This window comes from Pieris brassicae, chromosome 8 (genome assembly GCF_905147105.1).
Source record: "Pieris brassicae chromosome 8, ilPieBrab1.1, whole genome shotgun sequence".
Classification (NCBI taxonomy): Eukaryota; Metazoa; Arthropoda; class Insecta; order Lepidoptera; family Pieridae; genus Pieris; species Pieris brassicae.
The window spans coordinates 1,655,628-1,668,059 of record NC_059672.1 but is presented as its reverse complement, the minus strand read 5'-3'; the positions used below and the strand labels follow the sequence as shown (position 1 = coordinate 1,668,059).

The 12,432-nt window shown below is 34.0% G+C and overlaps 1 protein-coding gene across 5 annotated transcripts in view; it reads left to right on the top strand.

Moving 5' to 3' along the window:
* LOC123713504 (NPC intracellular cholesterol transporter 1) overlaps positions 1-12,432 on the top strand; it is a 59,269-nt gene that overhangs the window by 23,645 nt on the left and 23,192 nt on the right. For 4 of the 5 annotated variants that reach the window (XM_045667206.1, XM_045667204.1, XM_045667207.1 and 1 more), the window contains exons 3-7: positions 7,924-8,143; positions 8,765-8,844; positions 9,145-9,360; positions 10,639-10,831; positions 12,056-12,118. In XM_045667206.1, coding sequence (XP_045523162.1) covers positions 7,924-8,143; positions 8,765-8,844; positions 9,145-9,360; positions 10,639-10,831; positions 12,056-12,118 — 772 coding nt within the window. The remainder of the gene's footprint in view (positions 1-7,923; positions 8,144-8,764; positions 8,845-9,144; positions 9,361-10,638; positions 10,832-12,055; positions 12,119-12,432) is intronic. The other variant, XM_045667208.1, reaches the window with a different exon arrangement.

Genomic DNA, 12,432 nt, shown 5'->3' with positions numbered 1-12,432 from the left:
CAGACTTTGTCCGGTCTTATCTATGGCTATTGAATTTGAATGAATAAATATGTCTGCTAAACTCGAAACTCGAACGTGTGAAACAGTTCGAGTTTTTTTTTTATTTACTTAAACTCTGTGAAAGGTTTTTATAAAGGAAATAAAAAAAATGTAATCTTTAATGTTTTTCATAAATTTTTACTTACTTTCCAATTATGACCAAACGGAAAATCTGCGAGATGTATTAAAATAATTTTCATATATGTTCTCACCCTCCTAACACACCCTCTCTCTCTATCACTCACACACATACACACACCCTCGCATACAACTTTATCTTTTTGTTTTATTTCCTTATTAAAAACGTTAAATTTTTTTGCCTATACATATATGTATCTACCTTTTGTTACCACTCATGACCTTTGTGTGGAATGGATGACTGGTTATCCATATCACAGGTTCTTATCTAGTTAAAAAACCAGTCAATACCTTCTTAACTGTAATTTTATTGTTTGTTGCAAATGTTATACGGGAGAAAATAAAGTAATTATTATTATTATTCTTTAGTAATTTTAACGCCGTGTACCAAGTTGGTATTTGCAGTATTCTGCTGGATTTTTTTAGAAAAAAATACTAATTTTGTCTCCTCTATAAATATCACATTTCACTTTAATTCTCCGTTTCGTAAAGACAAATATAAGTTTCTGGGACAATATCGCAACATATACGTCATTGTGATAAGTTAAGATTGCATTGGGCGACTCACACCCTGACACAGTGTGGCCAATAACCGGCTGACTAACTGATAGATATTGGAATTCAAACACCTCTTAATCCAATAGTTAACGGGTCGTAGACAGTGGCACTATAAATAATTATGAAATCAGTAATTGAGAACAATTGCAAAAGGACAGTGTTTTTTTATGTAACATATAGTTTTAATATGTAATTTACTTATATAATAAAATTTTGTATTTATATACAAAATTATGCATCATCAAACGTGGAGTACACTATCTTATCGAGGCGATGTTTTTTTTATAAGATTCTTCGAAAATTGCTTATATTTATATTTCCTAGTAATAAAAGATTATTTATTTTTCTCATACCGATTCCTTGAATCTATACAAAAATCTGTTCTTCGTTTGTGTCTATTAATTTTAGGGAATTTTCCAATAAAAACTGTTCTTAGCCGGGAAATATTTAATGCCTTTTGAAAATAAAAATTGTCACTTCATATCTGTAGTATCTCTCTTTCGTCGTTATTAACAATTATGTATTATGTTTTGCCATAAATATAAACTGTTTTTTTTAATGTATATTTTTTATTAATATTATACGGTTCGAATCGTCGATGACCAATCCCTCTCCGAGCGGCTCGATCGTTTGGCGTTGCGTAGAGATGTGGGGTCACTCTGCATCTTCTACCGCATTTACCATGGAGAGTGTTCAGAGGAGTTGTTCGGATTAATACCTGCAGCTGAGTTTCGGCATCGGACGTCGAGGCAAAATACAAAATTCCACCCGTATCACCTCGACGTCCGACGTTCCACGACTGAGCGTCTTTCAAGGCAATTTTTGCCGCGCACCACCGCTATGTGGAACCAGCTGCCCACTGAAGTATTTCCGAACCAATTCGACTTAGGGTCCTTCAAGAAAAGAGCGTACAAATTCTTAAAAGGCCGGCAACGCACTCGCGAGCCCTCTAGCATTGAGAGTGTCCATGGGCGGCGGTATCACTTAACATTAGGTGAGCCTCCTGCCCGTTTGCCCCCTATTTTATAAAAAAATAATAATAATAATGTTTGAGAATTTATGTACACAGCAAAACAATAACATGTGGTCTGTAATAATGACTAGATGACTTTTTAATTTAACAAAGTTACAAATGTAAAAATCTAATAACGAGTGTGACCTCTTGCCAAAATAACACAGCTGGAAGTCTCCTGGGCATCCTTCCCACGATGTTTTAATAACGTTTTGAGGAGTACATTCCCACTCTTCTGTAATGACTCTTATTTAGCTCCAATACGTTTTGTTGGAGATAATCCTTTTTCGACCATTAAATGAATATAATTAAAAAAAGGAAATGTTTATAATTTGAGAGGTTATCATAAGATTGACTAAACAAATCGTAAGCGTGTTAGAACGGAGACTGCTTATAAGTTAATGAATTTAAAATATGTATCAAAAATGTTTACATGCATCGCAGCCTGCATCCGGTTGATCGCAGGCAAGCTATGGTGATAAAGTAAGTTCAAATAAATGAATGAAAATATTTATTAATTACTTCGTTACGTTATCATCCAATTTTTTATTCTACTGTTTATTGCATTGAAATTAATGAATATTTAACGGCTATGTAAATTCATAACATACATTTTAGTTTAAAAATAATTACATAACTAAATACACACAATATTAAATTTAACTTCAATCCCTCATGTAGCTGACAAAGCACTAAACTAATATATGATTTTCTGGAACAATCTGGATTTTCTAAAAGTCTAACCTTCAAATTAGAACCCAATACATAAAAATGTAACCTATTGCGGAGTGATTATTTTCAACAGCCTCTTGAGATCTGCGAAGTTTTTTTGGTGGTGGTGGTGGTTTGATGGACTCTAATGAGATAAGAGCGTACGATGGTGTCGTGATATTTTACTCTGTATGTTTTGAATATTATTGTATTTTTGCCAATTAAGCGAGATGTATGTTTTTAATGGGAATAAACTTCTAAAATAAATCAAGTCACGTCAATAATCATTTATTCATATAACACAATGTACACTTATGTACGTTAATAAAAATACATAATAAATGCTTCTAATTTTACACTTACTGCCAGTTCTCAAATCAAGGGCGTAGAACGGAAGAGAGGAACTGGCAATAAACGCTTCGCCACTCTTTTTAATCGCCAAGTTTTTTTTTGTATTACACAACGTTTGTAAAGAGCTGTAACCATTACACACACACATCATAAGTAATTAATAATTATGAAATAAATTAAAAACACAGATTTGTCTCAGATTGTCAAAGATCCTCTATCAGCTGGAGGCATGGTGAAATAGGAGCACGCACTTATATTCTCGTGGGAACAACACGCAATGGCGCTACAACCTTTTTAGGTTTGGGCCTCAGATTTCTGTATCTGTTTCATGATCATTTGTTAATGTAATATGCAAGCAGGTGATCAGCCTTCTGTGCCTGACGCACGCTGTCGACTTTTTGGGTCTAAGGCAAGCCGGTTTCCTCACGATGTTTTCCCTCACCGTTCGATACATGTGCTCATAGAAAGAAAGACCATAGGTGCACAGCCGGTGATCGAATCTACGACCTCAGGATGAGAGTCGCACGCTGAAGCCACTAGACAACCGCCCTTTAAACCTATATTTAAAGCAATAATTACCTTACCATAGACACTTGTTCCTTTGCTATATGTGATTTTAATTTAGGGGATAACTTTTTTCATACGAACATTGTTCTCAGACGTGACTGTTTACGTAAACGTAATAATTTGTATACGCAATAAAGATTCCTGTGTTCCATTGCTTAACTGCTTAGAAGAGATTACAAAAGAAGCTCCTCAAATCGCTTAATTAGCTTAACTGATCCATATAACTATGGTTTAAACGCAATGGCTTCCTCTTATGATGTAACTAATCAAATGTCTAACGTAACTCTCCAGTTAAATGTTTTTTTTTTAAATAATTCCAGATAAAGATTTTCTCCATACCACCATTCTATATAACCATTCACCATGTTGCTTGATGATTTGCTATTTTAAAAGAGAATCGAGGTTTTTACTTTGGTTTTTTTCTCTCGGCCTACACCCTCTGTCTTCTTTGCCGATGAGATTCAAATTTAATGACGTGGTATAAGTGATACATGTATCTTATGTTTCATAATAAACATATTTTTATTTTATTCCATCTCTGATGGACTAGATGCTCTCTCTCTCTAAGCAGGGACGTTGTGTTTTTTACAAAAGTGGAGAGCGTTCTGAGGTTTATGGGCAAATCCCTGCTGTCTTTTTTCATTACCGCACTAGTTGACATTTTTCAGCTTTTATCAGTACCACCTCGTTGGCTGCAAATCTTTCACAGTTTAGCTCTAGGGATTTACTTTTGTCAACCATTTGACATGGGTGTTTAGGGCTGTGGTAGCCTCGTGTGGCCGATCCGTACTCGTGTGCGGGACACATTTGAATTTATATTAAAAAAGAAATGTATTAACTGACTAACAGAAAAATCAAGTTCAACTGACGTATAGTATATTTAAAATAGTTTAATTGAACATTATAAGGATACGGGTGTCTATAATGTCTATATATGAAATTCTCGTGTCTCAATGTTCGTTACGATACTCCTCCGAAACGGCTCCACCGATTCTTATGAATTTTTTATGCATATTCGGTAAGTCTGAGAATCTGCTACTATCTATATTTCAAACCCTTAAGTGATAAGGAGTAAGACTATAATAGTCAGTAATAAGAGTCCACCTTAATTTTTTTATAGATACATACAACCCATAATTGTACGATTAACCCCTATTGTTTATTATAGTAGATAGTTATTTTTATTTAAATAAAAAAATGTTTCCTATAAATAATATACATGGCAAAACGACGTTTGCCGGGTCAGCTAGTATTGTATAGAAAAATAGCAGGTTAACGTCATATAAAATTATAAGGCGTACCAATCATTCGAAGCCCAACTTTTAGTTTTGTCCTTCAGATGCTCGTTATAATTCTAAAGTCATTTGTACAAGGGGTTCCTTAAAGTCTTTTTAACACTTGCGTGCATTGGGACTTTATGGAATAAAGACGAAATCAAGGTTAAATATTCTACTTGTTGATGGTAGTTTGTTCGAATTCCAAATTTAAAATGTATTCAAAATATTAGCCCGTATTACAGTCGAATCAATCGTTGTATGACTTGAATGGCAGTGTTTAATTGGTTTTAATGATCTTGTTACTGAATTTAAAGCAATTAAAATATATTTGTGATATATTAATATCGCATAACCGTAGTTCTCTTATACTACAGATTCTGAACGAAGTTATAAAAGTCATTTTACTGTGTTTTACAGTCTGCACGTGTAGATTGGAATTGATAAGGTTTTTTTCATTTATCAATTGTTTGTTCTGTTAGTCAATCATATCTTGGCGAAAATGATAAGTTAACAAAGAAATTTGTTGAAAAAATTGTGATAATTGTTCATTATTATTATGCCTTTAAAATTAAACATGAAACGTATTTATTATTTGTTACAGAAATATTCATACTTTGTTACATACATTATCCATACAGACTGTGCCAACAATAAACACATATACATAGTATCACTACTACGCGAACATATAAATATGTCGATAGTCTATGAGACAGCATTCAGTAGGCACAACATCTTTGTTAACGGGCATCTGTGTAACAGACTGGTTCTGGCCCTTGGTATATATATATATATATTTGGTGTATGTTTTACTGAACTTTGACTTATGGATATAATTAATACGAACATCCTGGCTGTAAACAACACGAAACGTCGAATGTGATATAGTAGTGTAGATATACTGTATTATGTGTATATGATCAATAAGTTAAATGGATAAAAAAATATATAATTTAATATTCCTCCGGTTTCGTAATAATTTTGATAAATTTTTCAGAAAATAAATATGTTGCCTATGTTGATCCGTAATTATGTAGTATTCTATATAAAAACCAATGGCGCTAAAACCTTTTCTGCTCTGGGCTTCAGATTAGTGTTTTAGGTTTATGATAATTTGTTCTTTTCATAGGCAAGTAGATGATCAGCCTTCTGCCTGAAACACTAGATTTTTGGGTTTAAAGCCGATTTCCTTTCAATGCTTTTGTTTATTGTACGAGTAAATGCACAGTCATTATTCGCACGGCTTTTGGGTTGTGAGGCGCACGCGCAAGCAACCAACACTGCTCTGCTGCTGCTGAAAGAAATTTTGACATGGGTCCAGCAGTGTTTTGGTTACCTATCCTCTTTACAATACTAGCATAAACATAGTGACTCATTCACTTTATCATAACAGGTGTTTATCTTAAAATTATCAGTTTCTTGTAAGCCGATAGCCTATTTGATTGTCACAAATGATCAAAGGGATTCCGGTATACTAATACTTTATTTTCTCATTACAAAATGTTATTTTAATTTACATGAGAAACATAAAATTATATTATACGAACAAGATGCACATCAACATTAGAAAAAAGGTATTTATAACATTGAAAGTTTTTTTTTTGTAACGCATTATCTAGTTAAATAAAGTTTATTTAAATATGAATATAAAAATATAAAATATAATATATATAATATAAAATGTTCATTATGCTAACTTCAGGGTTTTGGTTTTTTTGTGACGGTTTGCGCGCGCATCGTAAAATTTTACTCTCATCATTTTTTCCTAATCTTAGAAATATTTATCAAAAGAATTTAATGAGATGTTAATGCAGGTTTTCAACAGTCACTGTACTGTCTACTTGTATATTTTATGTTAGTTAAATTGAAGCGTCTATTAATCTAATTACGCTTACATACAAAGCAGTAGTTGCCAGTAAAATATTATTGCAATATATTTTATAGTGTAAATAAAAAAAAATACGTAATAATATGTTTGCAAAAGCTAAAGTTTTATGCACTTACACTTGTTTCTATCAACAAACTTGTGTTTAGAAGCCTTATATAGTCCCCCTTTGATTAAACTTTGGTATTTCCACGATCGATCCCCTATCGTCTGTCGTGTCTAAATATATATATATATATATATATATATACAGGCAACCATCAACGTCCAATGTATAGCTAATGTCGAAAACTTTTTATCTATTATTGTTAACGAATGAATCATATTTACTCAATGTTATAGCTGATGTAAGTTTTCGTAGGAATATGATATGTTAATTGCCCAAAAAAAAATTATCTCATCTGATGTTATGTGGTACCGCCGCCCATGGACATTCTCATTGCCAGAAGGCTCGCAAAGGGGTTTTTATTTTGTTTGTGAAGCGCTATATATGCTTGCCAATACATCATTTTTACACAAGTAATTTCATCTACAATTTTGAACGTCAATAAAAAATCATGGTTCTAGATTTACTGTCAGTTTTCAAATCGACGGCGTAGAACGGAAGATAACTCTTTTTAAATCACTGTGATGTTTTTATACATTTAACTAGTCTGAAATAACGTACAGTATTAAACGAAGCAAGTGATTCTGGATATCTAAATGAATAATACGCATGCATAAAGAAAGTCTATAGGACAATTCTCCAGCTGAGTATTAAAGTTCAATAGCAATCTGACACTTGTTTCTGTGAATCTTGAAAAGACATTGTCTTATGACCTTATTATATCAAGGAACCTCTTGTCTTTTAGTTGGACGCAAGGTCAGTTTATTAGCAGCGTATCAAATGGCTAACATAAAGCTTTTTGTACGAGTAAATTACAACGTTTGTTTGCACTGTACTAAGTAATACTTTGTATACAGGCAATTACGTAATGGTTTCACTCTTTCAAATGAATCACGTTAAACGACATTTGACGACCTGAGTTTTTTCTAGAATTCTTAGTGCTCAAGATGAGCTGGTGATAGATGTTTTGAAATAGAAAACACGGCGTAGCACGCTACTATAATAAGGTAGAGAAAGTTAGGATTCATGTATATGTATGTAAGTATGTATAAATATGGATGTCGTGTTTTGATTTAATTGAAAAGTGTAAACTGAGAAAATCTCCGCGTTCGTTATTACGTAACGTGATCAAAGATGTTAGACTTGGACTTAATCGTGTCTGAGTTCGTGAAAATGCGTCAATTTCACATATTCAAGTCGTGTCGGACAGCCTTTCCATCGTGTGTCTATGTTATTATTTTATGGAACAAATTAATTAAAACATGCTTTTTTCCAACAGTCAATCCTTGAAAAGTACTGCCCGGATATCGCGGCGGGCAACATGGTGTGCTGTGACGCGGCCCAGCTCAGAAACTTTGACAAGAGTATAGGCGTCGCTGTCAACCTCCTCTCACGATGTCCCACCTGCCTGGACAACTTCCTCAAGCACATCTGCACTATGACGTGTTCCCCCACTCAGAGCACTTTCTTGCACGCGAAGAAATTTGCGCCATTTAATGGTAAGGAAAAAATGTAAAATTAAATCTTTTAATACAGTGTAAATGACTATGACGTGAATACCAAGAAATCTAAAAGGATTCGTTTTTAAATCCATAATAAAAATGGCCAAATAGCAGATCTGCGGAGGTCTTTAAATTAGTTATAAGTGCTTCTAAATCAATCAATAGCCTTAATATAGACCGTAAGAAATGTTTTTGGACACTGTTCTTATATTTTTTTTATAATATAAGAAATCGTTAATAAAGGCAAATTTAGATTATTGAAAAATCCGGAATGAAGATATGGAGTCCTACCATGGTTTCGTATATCAGGCCTTACAACCTACCACTGAAATGCATAGCTTAGTGATTCTATGACACCTAATAAATCCAAGCCAATTAGGCTTTCAACCTTAGCCTTCATATGTTGAAAATTCGTATCATGACAAAACATAAACCACACAAAATGATTGTTCTTTAGTTGGGTTTTGCGACTCCAATTCAGTTTCTTGGTTTGAATTTTTTTCCAAATTTGGAACCGAAACTCATTAGCATCTCAACTGGATCGTTTTAACAAATCTTATTCGTTCTGGAATTTTGCTCCATTCTTATTTATTTTATTTTATTATATATGATTTTCAGAAACGCATCAACAAGTGGAAGAGGTAGACTACCACTTGGGAGCTACTTACATGAATACAACGTTCACGTCTTGTTCTAGTGTAAGTATTAACTGTAAGTTGTAAATAATTCTGAAACATTATTTAATCACAATATAGGAAAAAATCGATGGAATACACGTGAAAAAAATTTTATTTTGTATTTTTAGAATTAGTAAGATAACATTATATTTCATTGTTAAAACTATTTATTTATTTTGCGTTCCTACAGCTAACATATATTATATATAACAAAAAACTTAGAAAAACTAACCTATTGGTTAACGTTAATAATAACGAAATGTTACCTGTACTGTTCATGATAATTTTTTAAATATAACAACGTATACAATAATATTTCAGGTTCAAATGCCATCATCAAACAAACTAGCGTTAGACTTGATGTGTGGTGATTATACGTCTGAATACTGTACGCCCCAACACTGGTTCGATACAATGGGTGATGCGGCCACGCCCTACGTGCCATTTCAAATTAACTACATCAGCGGGGATGAACCAATTGATGGATTTACACCAGTTAACCCACCGACTAAACCCTGCAGTATAGGATTGACGGAGGTAAGGAAAAAAATAGAACTATTTCTTAGATTGAATGATATCATGGATCTCTGCTTATCAGTGACGCCATTCCACTACAGCCAGATTATTGTTTTTACGTGAACATTGTTGGCCTCTTTTCTTTAGAACCTTTCTAAGCCCCTGAGTCTGATTATCTGGTTTATTAGAACGAGAAAATATATATTCAATGTATAGTAAGAGTATTTTAATATATTAACCACAAATAGTCACATACTTCCCTAAATAAAACTGGAATGTAGATGTTTAAATTTCATTATACCTTTTTAGGCCCGGGCCTCAGATTTCTGTATGTGTTTCACGATCAATCTAATTGGCAAGCCTGACGACGTCGACTTTTTGGGTCTAAGGCAAGCCGGTTTCCTCACGATGTTTTCCTAAATCGTTCGAACGAATTTTAAATGCGCACATAGGTAGAGAGGCCATTGCTCAGCCGAGGATCGAACCTACGACCTCAGAATGACAAGGCCAACACTGCTCTTTAATATCTATAATCTGCTATCTCATTACGCTAAAAAAATAATAAACAATTTATAAGTTATATTTTTTATGTTACGATTACGACACTAGGTGATGTAATTACACGAAATTTATAACATTATTTGTCGCTGACAGCTATAAAGTATTGAAATTTGTTTAATCACACTTTACTGAAATTTTTTTTATGTGTTACTAGCTGACACGGCAAACGTCCTTATGCCATGTATATTATAGCCAGGAAACATTTTTTTTAGTTCAATAAAAATAAGCTAAATAATAAAAAATAGGGGTTGATCGTAGAAGGGTGACAATTAAGGATTGTATGTGTTTATGGCAGCTGGTATGTGTAAGCTGTATTTAAAAAAAAAACAAAGAATTTTGTATAAAATAAAAAAAATATTTTTTGGGTGGACACCCCTTATCTCTTAGGGGTTTGAAGAGATAGTAGCCGAGTCTCATACTTACTGAATATGCATAAAAAATTCATAAGCATCGGTCGAGCGGTTTCGGAGGAGTATGGGAACGAACATTGTGACACGAGAATTTTATATATATAGAGATGAGGCTGATGTTAAGCGATACCGCCGCCCATCGACACACAAATTGATAGAGGGCGCGCAAGTGCGTTGCCGGCCTTTTAGGAATTGGTACGCTCTTTTCTTTGAAGGACCCTAAGTCGAATTAGTTCGGAAATATTTCAGTGAGCAGCTGCTGCTAAACTATTTCATTCAGGCAGAGCCCTTAAAGCAAGTTTCATACAGAGTTGTGGATATTTTCCAGGGTCAACCAGGTTGCTCCTGTCTAGATTGCGCTGAATCCTGCCCAGCTCCGCCTCCCACGCCCCCACTTCCAAGGCCTTTCACGATCGCCGGAGGAGATGGATATGCAGTTTGTATGGCTATCGTCTTCGTTATATTCACCTCATTGTTCCTCGGTGGTGTCTACTGCTGCAATCCCCAGGAGAATATTGTTGGTGAGTTTTCTTGTCAGGATGTACAATATATATATATTTTTTTATATTTCCAACATTTAAAGATACTGAACTTTTGACTAGGCTCATGAATCCTTAGGTCTTAGATGGCATTTGATAAGCCTGCATCACTTATCAGGATTATCTTTATGCAGTTGTAATAAAAGTTATATACTTTTTTGAGTAAATGCCATTTATAAGAAACATTTACATAGCCGTGTCTCCAGCTTTTATAAAAACACAAATTATATTGTTGACGAAATGGCGTCAAGGTCAATGACCGTGAAGTGAATGACCTCAATGCTACGTCCTTGAACTTTGACCTATTTATTGTATCGATTAATTAGTTGATTATTGCATTTATATTGAATGAAGTATTGGTGAAGGAGTAGTACTAACAGTTTTGAAATGCAAATTGGTGATGGCTGAATACTGTATAATTGAAATATCACTTGACACTTGCAATTTATTTTTTATTTTAAGCATGCCCGTGTCATTAAGGAGCTATTCAGCATTTGAAATTACCGCATCCATTTTACACTAGATTTTCTTAATGAAAACCTTCGGCCTAGTATACGCCAAATGTATATGGTAATTTGTAAATGGATGTGCTAATTTATCAGTTGACAGATATTTTATTCTCACTGAATGATAACACCGTTTGATCTGTCGTCTGCTTGCGATAATGCAAATATATTGTCATTTTTAAGAGTCATCCTTCACATAAGTGAAGATTTTTAAAATTGTACTATCGCTTTTATTTAAGTTAAAATCGGTTTGGAATGAGATTTCTCGATGGAGTTATTACTCATGAGGGGCCTGCGCAAATCTATGCAAGAAAAGTATAATTGCGTAAAAAAATTCAAAATGAATTTAGGAAACTATTTAAAAAAAAAACAGTAAGAAAACGTGTAATCCGGCTCGAAGGACCATTTTAAATGTTATGAATATATAGCTTGTTAATAGAGTTTTTGAGCTTATTCATTACCAACATACAGAGGCATCCTCTTTATAGTATCGATAAGGAGAAGTTTAAATTGCTAAAAGTAATTTTCATTTGCACGAAATGTAAACTTGCTACTCTTTCGCTGGTTATTGTTCTTTGCTTCATACACATGACACCTTCTCTTGGAATTGAACTTTAGACAACTAGATTGTCCAAAGTTGTCAGGGGTGACGATTTTGGTAGTCGGGTAAACTAACCGGGTGGTGTTGGGTTTGGGACAGAGTCGTGGAGGGCCGGAGACCGCGACGGACCAGAGACAAGCCCGCTTCACACGCATAGATCTAGTACGTATACGCCAAGTAAGGTCTTCAAGGTGACATCAGGCGTTATTGCCGTAAAACTAAAAAAAAACTGACTAAGCTGTAGTGATTGTTTTTAATTATGGAAAAAATATTGTTTTTTAACTGTTTTATCAAAGCCAGAGCTTTTCATAATTTTCTTATTGTAACTTCGACCAACGTGCTCAAACATGTCATGGCAGTTTTGTCTTTAAGAGATCTACTCCTGATGTCATCTTAGACCTAGTAGAATAGTGTGTCTTTGTTTAGTGGTTTTGTTCTGTCCACCTTGTAACACGTATATTGCATGCGGTTTATGT